This window comes from Pinus tabuliformis, chromosome X (genome assembly GCF_031772625.1).
Source record: "Pinus tabuliformis cultivar Carrire ecotype Pingquan chromosome X, CPIR1, whole genome shotgun sequence".
NCBI lineage: Eukaryota > Viridiplantae > Streptophyta > Pinopsida > Pinales > Pinaceae > Pinus > Pinus tabuliformis.
In genome coordinates this window covers 1,151,427,132-1,151,444,964 of record NC_142308.1, presented here as the reverse complement: position 1 = coordinate 1,151,444,964, position 17,833 = coordinate 1,151,427,132, and the positions used below count along the sequence as shown (strand labels likewise).

At 38.8% G+C, this 17,833-nt stretch overlaps 1 protein-coding gene across 1 annotated transcript in view; it reads left to right on the top strand.

Annotated features, from left to right (window-relative positions):
* Window positions 1-14,800, top strand: part of LOC149143973 (uncharacterized) — a 141,278-nt gene extending 126,478 nt beyond the window's left edge. Inside the window, exons 6-7 of the mRNA XM_089449270.1 lie at window positions 14,187-14,273; window positions 14,446-14,800. Coding sequence (XP_089305396.1) covers window positions 14,187-14,270 — 84 coding nt within the window. The 3' untranslated portion in view covers window positions 14,271-14,273; window positions 14,446-14,800. The remainder of the gene's footprint in view (window positions 1-14,186; window positions 14,274-14,445) is intronic.
* The last annotated feature ends 3,033 nt before the right edge of the window (window positions 14,801-17,833 follow it).

Below are 17,833 nucleotides of genomic sequence, written 5' to 3'. Positions count from 1 at the left end.
AAGAGAGTCAACATCATGATTATAAGGACCTTCCGGACAAGATATACTTTGCAAAAGAATTTATTTTGAGTCTAGAAAGTCCCAAAAACCTCCAAAGTACAAGTTAGCGTAAAAGAGGGAATTTGACCTCTTGGAAAGCCTATAAACACAGGTAGCTTCGACCTCATTTGACACACTCACACACACAAGTTCGATCTCTAAAGAAATAGTTCGATCTAAAGCTGGGGAGACCAAGAAGGCTAGAGCAAAGATCAAGGAAGCAAAAAAAGTCTTGGAGAATTGTTTTTGGGCTCTATCTCTCTCACACCTGCGAAGAATTAGTGTTTTTGCAGCGTCAAGGAAGGCCGAAATTGCATATTCGAATTGTGGGAGATCAAGTTGCAGAATCAAGTTGTTAGAAGAGCGAATATTCTGATGTGACTTTGTTGACCTTGGAAGACATTGTCTTGCTCAAAGGAGGATCTCTTTAAGAACTGTCTTGTGCCAAAATTAGGGTTTCTGCAGCTACTACAGGATCAAAGTCGCAGGATTGAAGCTATGGGTCGAAGTTGTAGCTGGGAATTAGCTGATGCAAGATTGAACCTTATTGATCTGATCTACTTGAAAAGCTTCTTGGAGGGTTGACTTGGTACTTGGAGGAGGACTTGGTCTAGGGTTTGGGTCTTGGTTGTCTCATTTGAAGCAAATTCTATAAGAAGATAAGAGATTTTATGGGTTTTCCCCTTGGAAGGGTTTTTCCCTGGCTTGGAGCCTAATTTTTGTGGCCATTGTTTTTATTAATTTTCTCTTGACAATTGTTTGATGAAGAAGATCTAATAAAGAAAAACACAAGATAAATAAAGTTCACAACCAGTTATTAAGGTTAAGGAAAATTTGAATTAATAATTGCCATATTGCATTTTCTGACAATAATTTCTTTCTGAAACAAGGATATCTGCTTTGGAACAATGATGTTACAATCTAATGAAGAAGAATCATCATAGGGGAGATTCATCCATCACCTTATATTCACTTGGGGGGATTACCACTTGTCAACACATGACAAGGATTTCACACAAACAAGTCTGATCTTTGATTGGGGGGATTACCACTTGTCAAGGATCACGCACAACCAAGTCTCTGCTTGGGGGGATTACTACTTGACAAGGATCACGAAAACCAAGTTTCATCTTTGCTTGGGGGGATTACCACTTGTCAAAGATCATGCACAACCAAGTCTCTGCTTGTGGGGCTTACCACTTGACAAGGATCACTCACAACCAAGTCTCATTTTTGCTTGGGGGGATTACCACTTGACAAGGATCATGCACAACCAAGTCTCATCTCTGTCATCCATGACCACCCCATCTAGGAAGGGTCACATCTGTCAGTCCATGTTTCTCTTTGAAAATGAAGAACTTCCCTTTCAAAAAAGGCTTAGCAAATATGTTAGCTATTTGATCATCAGTCGCAATATGATGGAGTCTCATTGCTCCTCTTTGCACCATATCTCGGATATAGTGATACTTGATCTGAATGTGCTTGGACTTTTCATGGAACAAGGGATTTTAAGCAAGTCAAATCCCACTCTTATTGTCACAGTAAATTATTGTCGTATCCAATACATGCTCTAACAACTCTCTAAAGAGCTTCCTTAGCCATATTGCCTCACAGCTAACCATGCTAGTAGTAATGTACTCGACTTCAGTAAATTATTAATATGCAATGTGACTATCCTAACCTATGCTAGCATGCAATGCATGACCTAAGTATAGTCATATAACCAATGTAGCCAACATATCATTAGATCAATATCACACCCCTTGCCCCTGTGGCTAATCATGAGATGGAACAAGGAATTATCACAATCATCAATATCATAACACTCATAATCAATCACATGGGTTGGAGGTGGGTAAATAAAATGCCCATGAATTAGTTTGACTACCATGAGAAAGGGGAGAGGATGGAAAAGGGGAATCCAAATTTCACTCATTCTTGCTAATGCTTTTTTGCAATCTGAGTATGGAGTAATTGATGATCAATTTCATGAACTTTTGCCCAATAACTATCTCAGGCATACAATCTCATTGATGTCCTCAGGGACATGCTAGGAGTATATTGGCGAGGAAGGTGGTTGGAGGACAAGATCTTAACAACCTGATTGCTTGTCACAACAATCAAATTCAAAGGGGTCAATCAATGGTGGCTCATCATGTTCAAAACTCATGCGACTTCAATATGAGCGAGGGATGATCAGAGAAAGATCTAAAGAGGGTTCAAATACATTGACATTCATATCTTCCCAATTATATGGAGTGTGAGGCAAGACAAGGTCATTATTAACATCATCATCAATATCATAAATTAGATCCTTGTCAAAATGATGGCCACTCATATCCCACTTCCCTTCTTCGATATATAGAAAATCACAAATGTTAACCTCCAGGGAATTTATGGGATCACCCTTTTCAAGGTCTTCAAAAAGTGCATCATCAAACTTAACATCCATGAAAAGGGCAGATCTCGCCTCAACTTCACTTGCCAAAGTGTCATCTTCAGCATGATCCTCACCATGCTCCCTTCCTGGATCATCTTCAAGGTCACTTTCAATGTGTTCATCTTGATGATCCAAAAATGACTCTTCCTTTTGCTCATGGTATTCTTCTTCATCACAACCTTGATTTCTTTCATTAATAGAGTGATCAAGATGATGAGGGGTGATGTTTTCTTTAGGATGGAAATGATCTTCTCCAACTTCTTTGGCATAATTGAGGAGGCCCTCCTCTTGGAGAGCCTCAAGTCTTGAAGGACAACTTCAAAATGACACATTGGTCCCCAATACTTAAGAAATTCTTCAATGAATACCTTAATGGAAGGGATGCTTTTAGGTCTACAAGAACGTTTAAGCCAATCTCTTTGATCAACCCCAAAGGAATTAATGAAAAACCTCATGAGAGCATCCTCATGAACCATGTTGATCTCTGAAGTATACTTGATAAATTTGGCAACATGATCCACAACTGAAGAAGGATCACCATCAAATTTTGGAACATTTGTCATAGAACTTGTATCCCATCGATTTAGATATCCAAGAATATCCTTGACATCCAAAGTAGGGTACATGTCATGTAGAATCCAAGGAGCCATTGCCTTGAGTCTTGCATAGCAACCAAATGGGGAGTCGCCTGGGTGAATTTAAAATGCCTTAAAAGATGCTTGCTCCACCCTACAAGCATTGAACCTTTAAGGTTCAATGAAGAACCATGGCTTCATTCTTACAATGGAGTTGCCGGATGAGCAAATTTATCCTTGTCTACCAGATAAGCTCAATCATGAAAATGAAGCTTAGACTTCAGATAAAGAGGAGGTTGACTCAAGTACTCCTTGGTAGTGGTGCCAAAATGTGTTGAGAAATCCCAAGTGTTGCAGTTAAATGATTTCTCTTAATATGACATTATCTTGTGATGTTTTTCATTATTATTATTTGTTCTTCTAGAATTATTTTTTCTTATCATCAAGACTAATTCCAAGCAATAAATAAAAGAGAACACAAGATGTAGGTACGCTGCTAGGGCAAAACCCCTCTCTAGGGTAAAACCTAGTCAAAATTCTTCTTTCAGTAGATTTGAGATGAAACAACCAAGACCCTTACAACTTAGACTCAAGACTGCCTCCATCAAGTCATCCTTGTTTGTTCTTCCTTTCACTGTGTTTGCATTCCAAAAATCCATGTCATTGTGTTAGCATTGAATTCTTGTCACTGTGATGTACCGAGACCTCCTTACTGTGATGACACCAAAACCTTCTCATTGTGGTGGCATCGAACCCTTTATCATGTGATTGCATCGAGATTGTTGGGAACCCTTTATCATGTGACATCAACAATGGTTGCACCGAAACTGTTGGGAACCCTTTCTCATGTGACATCAATAGTGATTGCAACGAGACTATGTTATTGTACCGAGACCCTGTCACTATGGTAGCACCTAAACCATCTACGAAATATATAGCGAAGTTATATCTTCATTGTGCCTTCACCAAAATGTTAATACTGCGCCTTCACAAAGTGTTAAGACTGTGCCTTCACCAAAATGCTAAGACTGTGCCTTCGTCGAAAATGTTAAGACTCTGCCCTCACCGAAAAATGCTACGAACCCATTCCGGAAAATATCCGAACTTGTTATCTCTGTGTTGAGCGAAGTGCCTATGCTTGTATATATATAGTTGTCTCCATGAGAAATACGCTGACATGATAGCTTGAGCAATTATGTCTCCATTTTAAAGTTAGGCCGACTTGAGTTCATTGAGGAAAGCCGACTTCATGATGATTCTTTTGAGGCTATTTTGAAGGAGACTTGATGGAGGAGTCTTTGACCAAATAAACTTTGACTTTTTGACTCAAGTAAATAATCCTAAAGCCTACAATGGAGGCTTGACCTATGACAATTGACCCAAGCATGAAACCCATGCTTTAACAAGTCAATTTAATAATAATAAAATTCTTTTTGCTTTCTTTTGACAAATATATTGCATTTTGACTTTAAGTACAATTATGAGGACCAAACCTAGTTACATTATAAAATGTTGCCTCAAAATCCTGCAGGTCTTGTGAGGGAAGAACTCACAATGCAAGACACTAGACCAAGGGACAACAATGAGGTGTAGCCCACTTTTACCACATCCACTACCTCATGCTCTTTTGTGGACTTTCACCACCAGGGAGGCTTCTCTTTAGTTAGATCACCTAAAGGATATGCTAAGTTCAAGGAGTAAGGTGAGAAGATAGGCTTATAGACAACAACTCTTTTTAAGAACAAGGCTCAACAAGCATGATAGGGAAATTCACATCCTCTAATAAGGCCTATTCAGGGCATAAATGATCTAGGGATTTAGAAATAGTAAGATAAAAGAGCACACCTAGAATCACAAGGCTAAGAAAAGGCTTCCAAATAATGAATAGTAGCAACCAATGGAACAAGAAACCTTCAACAAGCAATGTTCCACAGGGATGCGTTCCCCAAGATTGGGTGCATGTACCCCACGCACTTGGGATGGGGGGACGTCTGGGGAAACATTTTTCCATGTCCCCCTTTTGGGGAGACATAGGGAGATGGTTTCCCTGGTGTTTGGTACGCGACTCCCCAAAAACGGTGCTTCTGGGCGCCCCCCCTCAAAAAGGGCATGAAAGTGACATTCTCTTTTATCTTTCATTTTCATCCTTTTACTTAAATTTTTAATATTACCATGAAATGACTCAGGATGTTTGAGGGTGGTTCCAACATCATCAGACTTCATATGGAGAAAATAGAATTTCATATCCCATTCAAAATTCTGCAAACTTAACATTTTTCAGGATTTCAGGATTGGGGGGATTGCAATGTTTCCATTGGATTTTATCAAGTATGAGGGTTTGAAACTAACATTTAATCAAGAACACCATGCCCAAAATCACCTCTTTCGAGAGGGGACATGCCCCCCTCAATTTTGTGTAACAGCCCTTGAAATATAAAAAAAAAAGTAAAGAAAAAAAAAATTAAAACCAAAAAGAAAAATACATAACAAATATCACAACCTAAACTAATTTGCAATCCCTAATTCACTCATTCGACTTACCAAGCTTACCTCTACTTGGCTTACCATGTAGCGCTATCTCTACTGGGACACATGTGAGATGATGATGCTGATATGAGGCTCCAACTCTCAATGCTTCACTTGTTGGTGCCAATGTACTCCTCAGAATGCCTTGGGTACTTGTGGAGTAGTGCCCGAGACCTAGGTTGCTGAACCACTTGAAAAAAATGTCATGGATTCTAGTGAAAACTGAAAACAACCAATCATTAGGGACTAAGATCAATAATGCATCTAGGTGAACCGAATTTGAATGTTAAGGGCAATTTAATACATCAAATAAGAATTCCTTTCCAAAATCAGGGCCGTGATTTCATGAATATATTTTCTATCTAGGTAGGGATGGCTAAAGGTCAACCCTATTAGGTGCTTCCAGCCCGTAAGGGGAGGTAACAGTGCCCTTGTCCACCCTTCATTTGATAGGTGTTAGTGAATAATAATGATGGTAATGGAGGGGAGAGTTCTTCATGTCCATGTGCCATGGTAAAAGGGACCAACCGATGGGGGTGTCCACATCCTGAGTGTGTAGATATGAAGAGCGAGCGTTTGTGGATGCATGAGTTACCAAATTGGCCTTTGTTTTTCCACCACTCTTGTGCACCTTTTACTTCTTGATTTTTTCCTTGTATTATTGCTTATAGCTCAAGGGTTAGAGCTTGCTTGTATGATATGGTAGTTTTCATACTCCTTTTAAATGGGTCAGTTTATTGCTCGTCGGGGCTAGGACACACAAGGGTTCCTTCTTTTGATGTAATGGGAGAAACACGTGCTCAGGAACTTGGTGACGGCCATATGAGTGAGGTAGAGCTCCTGCTAAGCTTTTGCCCATGTGCTAATCTTTATGTTCCTGACCATCTTTTGCATGTTGACTTTTGCTTTGTTTTGTTGTGGCTATGATATGTTCTTTTTGTTTCTTTTAGTTGCGTCAACCTCCTAGGGCAAAGTTTCTGGGTCCTAACCAAGGTATGTGGACATATAAGTGCCAAATCCCAAAGAACCAGTGATAGGTTGTACCAGAAGAATGGAGGTGAAATATAAGGCTTATAATGTAAGATGGAAGGTGTTACTTATGAAATATGAGAAGATGAAACTACACTATGTCAATCATGGGTAGTGCCCCTCCTATAACCCAAAGGTCTTCAAGGGAGGTCCCACTTGACTAGGATCAAGATTAACCCCTCAAGTAAGCTGAGAGAACAAAAATGTGGTAAAGGCCTGTCAATTTCTAGATCACCCCATAATCCATATTAAATGCCCAAAAACAAACAAGTATAAGCATATGATTGCAAAATGATCATTACCTTTTGAGTGGCTTCCCACCTTCTTTGCCCAAGTGCTAACGCTGGATGGGTGAGAGGCACATGGCTGATGAAAGTGGCGGAGGCATATGGAATATCATCAGTTAATGGTGGCTGGCAGGGGCTGCTGGGGGTCTGACCGACTGGCTGGCTATCAAATGAGGGAGTAAAGTTTTCTCCTAAGAGGTTACCCAATTTGGTGGTTAACAGGCCCATCCGTAAACTATCCTCTAATATGATTATGAACCACATAAAGAGAATTCAAGGCTATTGGTAATCATTCTATGCCGCCTCAAGGTAACCTTCAATTTTTTAAACCTGGCTATTATATTGGCCTTCCAGATTGTAATTTCTGTCACTGACGCCAGGACGTGTCAAACTTGTGAAAATTTGGAACAAATTCTATATATCGAGTCTAATGTTAAAACAATGAATATTATTTAAATTGTTAATATAATGTTATTATATTGGCTATCCAGTTTTATAATTTCTGTTTATGATGCCATGGCCTGTCAGACCGGGTTTTTGGAACGAATTGTCGAGCTTAATAATTCATTATTTAGTATAATAACGCAACCTGTATGACGTTATTTTAGCACACAGATAGTAGGCGCTTTTGCTGGGGTTATCCACGATTTAAGGAAATGATATGACTTGATCACTCGACAATGGCTGCTCACATGCATGTTTGGGGTTTGACGAATAATTTCGAGGTCTTCTTTGTTTCTAACGGGCAAATGCGTCTGATCAGTGACGTAAATATGGACAAGAATACATCGAAACGAAACTGTAATGCTTAATATCTGTGGTGTGCGACTTCTTTCATATTTTAAATTTCTTCAGTGGCGATTCGAGACACTCGCAACGGCCAAATCGTTTTCCTTCCCATGCAAATAGTCTGTAAGGTCAACAGTCCTGACCTCGGCACAGTTGGCGTTTTAATCTTTCTCCAGTGGTTCGTGGAAACTCGAGGTTGCAATGATATCTGAAACAATTGGTGGTCAGAAACCCACCCTTTTCTTTCCCCACGGTTCCTCTCTGCTACCTTGTTCTGCATTTATTATTTTATATATGTATTTTCTTATCTTTTCTGGCACTGGCTTAGAAGACGCTTCTTCCTTCTACTTATAATCTTGAATTTTGGGCTTCTGTATTCTTTCTTGAATCACGATTGTGCCCACTGTTGCGATAATCCTGAGATTCGGTATTTCTAATTTCTCAGTGAGTCAGTAATACCATATGAAACACGATTTTTGAATCAGTGGTTATGTAAACAGAATTATGGCCAGAGACTGAAATTTTATTGCCACCGGAAACATGGAAATGGCCACAAGTCAGCGGGAAAGAAACCCAGTCCGATTCACCAAATAGAAGCTCAAAATAACTCTCTTATCTAGTTGGAAGGTTTGCTTTTCCACTTGCTTATGATTGTTCTCAACGATTCTTCCATTTCCCCTGTACCAAGAAGCACATTCATGCATCACTTTCGTTTTCATATTTTCTTTTTGTATCTTTCTTTCTATCATCACTTTTCTCCATTTTTCTTGAATGCAATTTAGCGACGCTTCAAATTTAACTTGTATAAATTCAGGTTTTGAAGTCGACATCCAAACGAGTAAGATCACATTTATAAGAATATTCGCTTTTCAGACCTGGACATTAAATCCTTATACTTTTGTCAAAGACGGACTGAATGAGATGGAATTTTTTCTGAAGTTTCTTCTTTTGGTTCTCATTCAAACCATTTTTTAATTACTTGAACAAGAGGTATTAGCAGGTTACTATGCTTCCCACAAGTCAATTTACTATTTTTGCCCTCAAAAATGGCAGTTGTGATAGGTTGACTAAGGCATGTCATAACTTTCTGAACATTACTCATAAGTATGTCATATAATTTGTCAAATTAAAGCAACAAAATTTGAGTCAAATGGCACACTTTTGATGTTGAATTTCCATGAAAACTCTGCAACTACTTAGATGAATAACTGATAACTGAAGCTAGTTAACTTTCACCAAGATACAGAGCCTCTTAACATCTTATAAGCAGTGGAATAAAAACATAGAGATAAAAACACATCATACAAATTGACACACTTTTCTCAGGAAACCCAACAGGGAAAACCTGCTTGCTTGATGTGGCACTTTTATTGATTGTTTTGGAGCAATTGAATCTATTACAAAGCAATCTGTCTCGCTTGAGAAAGCGTTCTGCTTCTCACGCAAATCTCAAGTAATACAATTGATCTTGGCCTTCCTTGATCACTATTTGATCTCAGTTTCTGCACACAATTGATCCTTTGCTCCCTCCTTGACTTGATCTGCAAACCCTGCTGTCTTGCTTCAATTCTGCTACTCCTTCCTTGCGCACTTGGACTCCTTATTCCTTGTGCTGATATCCTATTTCCTAGTGCACTTTTGGCCCTATTTCTTGCTCCTATTTTTTAGGACCCCAGCGTCACACAACTTGCGCCTAATGAATTCTCCTAAATTCTACCGCATTTGTGCCTCCCATTCTTTAGGACACAATTCTTGCGCTCCACAATCAAGGCTCTGTCGCACAAACTCGTGAGCTCCATCTTGTCACAAACCTTTGTGCACAAAACAATTGAATTTACTCATGCCTTCGTCCTTCCTTGATAGATTCGATCCATGCTAAATTAGGCTAGTTCAAATTTAGAACTCGAGTTGTTGATTGGCAAGTTAACTGAGAATGAACTCTTTCTCTCTCCAATCATCAATGGAGTCGTAAATTGTCCTTCTTTCAATCAAGCACTTAAGTCCCAACTCATTTTAATTGAACCCGTAACTGCCACCCAATCCTGTAGTTAAACTGAAGAAGGCTCCACGTAACTGGACCTCCAACACTACACATGAATTCTTGATGATTATTCCTGTCAACTGGAAATAAACTCACCGTCATTGAAGTCAAAGTCATGAGGAAAATTTGAAGTTTTCATTTGCTAATGCACAATCTAGAAGACCTTGCTCGCTACATTTTCAACACTCCCTCTTAGCCGGGAAGGTACTTCTCGAAGAACCTTGTCCACCTGGATCTATCTCCAACACTACCACATCTCCGCTGTTGTAGTTGCTCCCTCTGAACTAGAAGACTTACCTGCTTTCTCTTGCAGAATCTCGTCTGAAGACCCGTTCTTTCCAACCATGCTTTGCGAGTCTATCACTTCAGTCATAAGTTCCATGTACTCTGTGTACCTCTACGGCTGCTTCCTCTACTTGAAGGTGATTTTGGGAGGTCCAACTATCTTTGGATTCTCCCTAAACAACTCTTGAGTCTTCTACCCCACTTGGCTTGAACTCTCCCTACACTAGGAGTCACTGACTGAATCACTGCCTTCACTTGCCCTGGGCTCTGCTCCTCATCATCTTGCTATTCGGCGCAACTACCAACTAGCCGAGGCTCAAATTGAGATATTGGCTAAGGCTCCATCTTGAATAGCTTCTTCTCAGGTACTCTAACACACTCTTGCTCTAAGGACTCCCTCTGAGTTCTGCTCTCCTCAACCATCACTTCTCTACTCTATGCACTTCCCACCTTGCTGCTCAAGGTGGCGCTTGTCTTTACCTGGAACTTGTAGAGATTCTTCATCCTCACACCTATCTGCTTCGCACATCCAGAAGCTAAGTGCTTGAGGTAAGCCTTATCTCTGTTGAAGATGACATCATAACCCTTGCCCTCAAGGGTAGCTACTGAAACAAGACTCTTTAGGCCTGGAACATAAAGGACATCTCTGAGATGGAGAGGATTACTTGACTCTCTCTGAAAGCTGACAATACCAACTCCTTTAGTCACATACATGCCATCATCTCCTAGCTCAATCTGAAACTGCATGTCCTCCTTCAGGTGGCTGAAATACTTCTTGTTCCCGGTCATGTGGAAGGATCCTCCTGAATGAATATACCATACACTACTGTCTGCTGAGCTTACTATGCAAGCTATCAATGAGAAATCTTTCTCGAACTGGGCGCAAAACACATCTATCTCCGCTGATGCAACTACATGATCCTTACTAGACTCCTTCTTCTGATTAGGACACTTAGTGGCATAGTGCCCAAACTCATGGCAATGAAAGCACTTGATCTTGCTTAAATCCTTCTTCTTATTCTCACCCTTCTGACTGGACTCGGCCTCTTCTTGGCCCTTTTTTCCCTTGGCTCTACTACCTTTGCTTGCCAGGGAAAAGTTCTCTTCCTCTGCTGGAGCTTCTCTACCAGCTCTCGTGCCTCTCAGGATCTCTTCTTGAACACAGTGACTCCATAACCTTTCCCAACTAGGAATATTCTCTCTGCCACTTACTGTATCTTGGAAACTATACCAAAACTTATGGAGTCTTAGAAGCACAAGAATCACAAGGTCTTTTTCTGCTATTGTCTCGCCCACACCACCTAGCTCATCTCGAATCTGAGTGAACTTTGAAAGATATGTGATGATGGGCTCTTCTTTGCTCATCCAGATACTTCTCAGCTTCTCTTTGAGTGCAAGCTTCCTGGCATCACTAGAACCCTGATACAAATCTAAGATGGTTTTAAACATCTCATATGCTGTCTTCTTCTCATGGAGATGAGGAATAATATGGTCTTTGATCCCTTCAAGAATTTTTCTCCTCGCCTTGGTGTCATTCTTGTTATGCTGAGTCAACTGTTGGGGATCTTGAGGTTGCACTATTTGCTGCTCCACAAACTCTAGCACCCCATTATCTTCCAACACCACATATATCTTCTCCTTCCATGCATAGAAATTCGAGGCTCCCTCTAAATAGTGATTTGACCTTAGTCCTAGGAATGACATACTGCGATCCAAGGAACTACTCTGCTCTGCTCTTTGAACTCTAGCGCTATCCTTCCTGAATGATCTGCGCTCTTCACTAACTGATCAACTTGGTGCTGGTCTTTATACTGATCTCTTCTCTGATACCATGTTAAATTTCCATGAAAACTTTGCAACTACTTAGATGAATCAATGATAACTGAAACTAGTTAACTTTCACCAAGATACAAAGCCTCTTAACATCTTATAAGCAGCAGAATAAAAACACAGAGATAAAAACACATCACACAAATTGACACACTTTTCTCAGGAAACCCATCAGGAAAAATCTGCTTGCTTGTTGTGGCTATTTTATTGATTATTTTGGAGCAACTGAATCTATTACAAAGCAATCTGTCTCTCTTGAGAAAGCGTTCTGCTTCTCACACAAATCTCACTTGATACGATTGATCTTGGCCTTCCTTGATCACTACTTGATCTTGGTCCCTGCACACAATTGATCCTCTACTGCCTCCTTGACTTGCTTTGCAAACCATGCTGTCTTGCTTCAATTCTGCTCCTCCTTCCTTGCGCTCTTGGCCTCCTTATTCCTTGCACCAATCTCCTATTTCCTAGCACACTTCTGGCCCCATTTCTTAGCGCACTTTAGCTCTTAAATTCTCCTAAATTCTAGCGCACTTGTGCCCCCTGCGCTCCACAATCAAGGCTTTGTCACACAAACTTGTGAGCTCTGTCTTGTCACAAACCTTTGTGCACAAAACAATCGAATTTACTTGTGCCTTCATCCTTCCTTTATAGATTCGATCCATGCTAAATTAAGCTAGTTCAAATTTAGAACTCGAGTTGTCAATTGGCAAGTTAACTGAAAGTGAATTCCTTCTGTCTCCAATCATCATTGGAGTCATAACTTGTCCTTCCTTCAATCAAGCACTGAAGTCCAAACTCATTCTAACTGAACTCGTAAGTTCGTAACTACCACCCAATCCTATAGTTAAACTGAAGAAGGCTCCATGTAACTGGACTTCCAACACTATGCATGAACTCTTGATGATTACTCCCGTAACTTGGAAATGAACTTACCATCACTGAACTCTAACTCACGAGGACAGTTCGAGGTCTTCGTTGTCTAAGGCACAAGCCATAAGACCTTGCTCGCTACATTTTCAACATTTGACCTCAATTTGGGCACTTTGTCAACTGTTATGGTTTCTGCAATAACAACACGTGAATAGCCCGAGTTAGAAGGTCAAAACCTATGCTCTGATCAGTGGTACGACTTGTAGCATCTTTAAAGTGCAAGAATGACAACTACTTTACCAAACTGATATATCTAAAATAATAGGAGAAAATAAGGCTTGAAATACAAATATAGGAGAAGATGGATCTACCATAATGCTCGAGTAAGTAATCATTTATCATAAGCATATTGACATAAAGGCTGGGTAGCACCTCAATACCCTACTGGGATAGAACATGCAAATCCAATTGTACGGAGGGAGAATTTTTCAAGAAGATATATGTCAAGAGAAAAATAGTAGATTTCATTGATATATAGATTTGGAAGGTTACAAGAGAGTGGGAAAACCCCTATTTATAGTAGAATGGATTGAAGTCCTAACTTGTGGGTTAAGATACCTCTGTGGGATAATCAGGCCTTTATTTAGCTTAATTACTATTGATCGCTCTAATTAGATCATATTTGATATAAATGGCCTCATATTGTGACACAACAAATATCCTAAAAACCTAGGACCATATGTTATAGATTGATGATTGCGAAATTATGAACTTACATACAAAATAGCCTAATTAGAAAGCTTTGACTTGCATAATAAAATTGTTGTGTTTGGGTACACAACAAACTTTCAACTGCCTTTATGTGGTTGTGTAATATCCTAATGAACCAGTCAATCCAATAACCAAAAGTATGCAGAAGATTCACTATATTCATTCCAACTGAGATTATTGCAGAAATTTCACTTTGACGATAATGCTGTAGAAAGTGAATCAAGACATTCGTGAAGTGTGTTTATCGCCATATTTTGTTCAATGTTTATCAATGTCAATTTGAAGGCATATGAAAAAGTTTTAGCTTCTTTTGGGATTGTCTGTCAGTTGCCTTAGAGTAAAAACCTACTGGCCTTTGTCTCCTCGCTATGCATTGGGATTCTAGCAATATTGTGCTTTTTCTTTATGCTTTTAGTTTTTACTTTTGGGATTGAACTTTGAATTGTTGTTTAGGTTCTAAGTTACTTTGGGACAAATCATGCTCCTTTCCAGGAGTTTATGATTTTATATTCAACCCCGTTTTACTATGTTATTAATTAAAACTCTTATATCTCTTGTGAATGACACAAGATAGCTGGTATACATTGTGTGTACATTTGGCACTCACAACTCATAATCTGAATGAGGTTCTGATAGTAATAATAAGAACGTTTCTTCTAGGTAAAAATACCAATTGCTGATCAAATGGATATTATGCCATGCAGGTTTTAGATATCCTGAAAGATGCCTGTGAATCGTTACTCGATGAGATTGTGGAAAGCCACTATACTCCTAAGGGTTCTTGTTGAGAGGTATGTTGTCATTGTTTTGCGTGTTAGCCAACACATTGCATTTAGATTTGACTAACCTTATGTTGGAAGATATTTGGAAAAGCTATTCGCTTTTTGTTTGCAGTGTCTCATCTTTTACAAAGGAAAAGACGAGGGTTTTTTGATCTGTAAGCTTGCATTTTCACTGTTTCAGGACCGATTACATTTGTGTGTTATTAAGGCTTTATGATGGTGGCTATAGGATGTCTACACTGCAAGATTCATTGCTCATAACTTTTGTCTGTTCATGATTTAGCGATTTGTTAGTAGCATTTAAGTTTGTCGATAGCTTCATAGAGCTCAGTGCTGAAGCTTATTCTTTTTATAAGATGCAACTATGCGGACCTTTGATATGATATGTTGATGGTTCTTTATAGTGTCAAGTGATCTTTCTGAAAGTCATAAGAATCTTGTCATGGTCAAACTGATGATAGGCATATATCAGTCAATTACAAAGCATTCCATATCATCTAACTATTTCAATAACATGTATTTGTATTTTGATCCCATCCTTCAGAACTAGACATGAAAGTTTCTTCTCATTTGGCTGCTACTATATGCCAAATTTGACAATGAATGTATATATTATGTGCTAAGTTACCATGAAACATATAAAGATACAGATATGGATCTAGATCCAGATACAGATGTTGAATGGTGTCATTGATGCCAACGTTGGTTCTTGAACGCTCTCAATATTTGTCTGGATTGCATTGACTATAGCTCCAAATGATGAGATGCCCTGGGAAGACCTAGAAGCCATGCATTTGTTGAAGTTTTTGAGGATGAAAGACCAGTGTATTTGCTTGCAAGACCACCTTCATTTGATTCTCCACATTGTACTGATTCCAATGATATGTGGCACACCTCATAATTCCTCTTGGTTGAGGAGATATGGTCTCTCAAAGTTGAAGCTCCACCTTTTGGTCAAGAAATCCCAAAGGAGGTACTACAAACAAATTTTATATTATCTAAGGAAATTAAATGAGCCTATCCTATTCTAGTCAAAGTCTAAGATTTCTTCAAAATTGATTTATCAAAATTCAAATTAAGGTGATCCAAAAGTTGAGTTCAAAATTAAATTGAAAAAGCTCCCTCCAAATGTTAAGGTCGACCTCATTTTATGAGGGGTTTTTGGCTCCAATAAATTTAAAATTTAAATTAAAACTCCCTCCAAAAGGACAAGTTGGCCTCCCTCCCAAAAGGGCTCCACGACTAGTATATACACTATATCTATATTGAGAAACTGTGGAACACTAGTGTATGAGCAATGAGTATAGTGCAGAGACAAAATATCACATGGTGTGGCTGTGTGATTAAAAACAATGAATCATATTTATCTATGGCAGAGTGCGGAATCAATTTCTAAATTTATGAGCTAATATTATGCAGTATCTTGTGCGATGTAGAGAGAAAATGTTTGTCATCTTGTTGTTGGATTCATCATATGCCTGTGCGAATGATTGTTCCTTGTATGCTGATCTATTTGCCTAATATATGTTGCTAGCTGAGTGAGACTTTTACCAGAGTACTTCTGTTGTTGCAAGGTTAGTGGCTGAGAGTGTGAGGCTATGTACAGCTAAGAGGACAGAGTTTCTGTACGCTATTGTATCCATATTTATCAGAACAGGACCGGTCATTGAACCGGTAGACCCCCTGGACCGGGAATCGGTCAGAACCGTACGAAAATCAGTAAAAAAACGGACCAAAAAACTGGTCAACCAAAAACACAAAATATTCAAATGTTAAAGAAAAAAATATATATTCATGTGCATCCATATGAATCCAAACCATTTATACACAAATAAGCAAAATTTCTCATTTATATAGCATGTAAGGGTGCACATAACCAAAATAGCACTGAGTGCAATCCATCTCTAAACCGAAAACACATAAGCAAACAAGCTACACATGGCCTCTAGCATCCAAAGATAAATTATGCTACAACAAATACCTACATATCATCAAAATCATTTCCTATATTGGGATCTTCGTCATCAATATCACCCTCTAAGCATTAAAATAAGATAGAAAAATCATAGCATGTCAAGTCAAGATTTTGTTTGAGTGATGGGTATTTTTTTAGTAGGCTCATGATAGAGGAGTTCAACAAACAATGGCACTAACATCAGGGTACATAGAGGGCTTGGAGCTCTTGATTAAACACTAATTCCATACCCTAAAAGCCAATGTAGCGTTGCAATCCCCCTAACCCTGAAATCCTGGAAAACTGTTAAATCTGCTGGATTTTGAGTGAGATCTAAAATTGTACTTTCTCCATATGAAATCCAATGAGGTCAAAACCACTCTCAAACATCCTGAGTCATTTCATGGCAATGTTAAATCCTTATCTTTCATTTTCATCATTTTACTTAAATGCTAAAAATTTAAGTAAAATGATGAAAATGAAAGATAAGGATTTAACATTACCATAAAATTCAAAGCAATAGTAGGGCCATATGCTTGAATATTAGGCACCTATTTCGGGCTAGTGCCCAACTAAGAGAAACATTAAAAGAAAAAAAGTAAAACAAACACCACTAACTACGTTCTACATCACTTTACCGTACTGAATTGGACAAAAACAGTTCAAGTCACTGGTTCGAACCGGTTTTTGCCTCAAAACGGTTAGACCAGTCTGAACCAGCCGGCCCGGTTCGATCCTTATAACACTAATTGTATCCCTCATGTATTGCCATCCATTATGCTTTGTTATGAGTTTTACATATGATGAGTGGATGTTGGTAGTGATAGGTTGTTATGGGACAGGTGCCATTAGGGTTTGACATGTTGTTGCTGATGAGTAGAGTTGTTGGTTTGTCCAGTTTGACAGCAACAATGTGATATCGAGTAAAAATTATTTGATGCACAATACTGATGTTTTGAATAGGGTGGTTAATGAGCTAAAGTTTGTGAGCAAAAGGATTTTGAACTCATTGAAGAACATAGAGTATTGAATAGTACTACTGTTATTATCATTGTCATGTGCTTTTTCTAGGGTTTGACAAGTGTCATTGTTAAGCAATTATTGTATTTTATTGAATAGTACTATTGTTATTATCATTGTCATATGCTTTTTCTAGGGTTTGGCAAGTGTCATTGCTAAGCAATTATTGTATTATCTGATGCTAATATTTGTATGACTGTTTATGAGCCTAGATTTGACATTGAGGGTTGTATCTAGCTGCTGAGGGTTTGTTAGTTGTGTATGATGCTAGTTTTGACAAAGACATGTATATATTGAGACAAGGTTTTGGCATAATTATTTATAGCTCTTGGATACATCATTAAGATCTGAAGAATATCTATTGACGCATCCTCCCCTGATGATGGACTCACTTGGTAGTCCGAAACGTTGAGTTCACAAAACTCTACAACAGATCATTCCTCCTCTATCTAGAATTATTTATGCAGGGTTTGCTAGAGAGAGTATGTTGTTGAGATAATGTTTGATCCTTTGAACATGAAAAGTTGCTATTATTACTGATGACCTTATGCAAGTATTGCAAATTGACAGATTCAACATAGAATTTTTGATATTG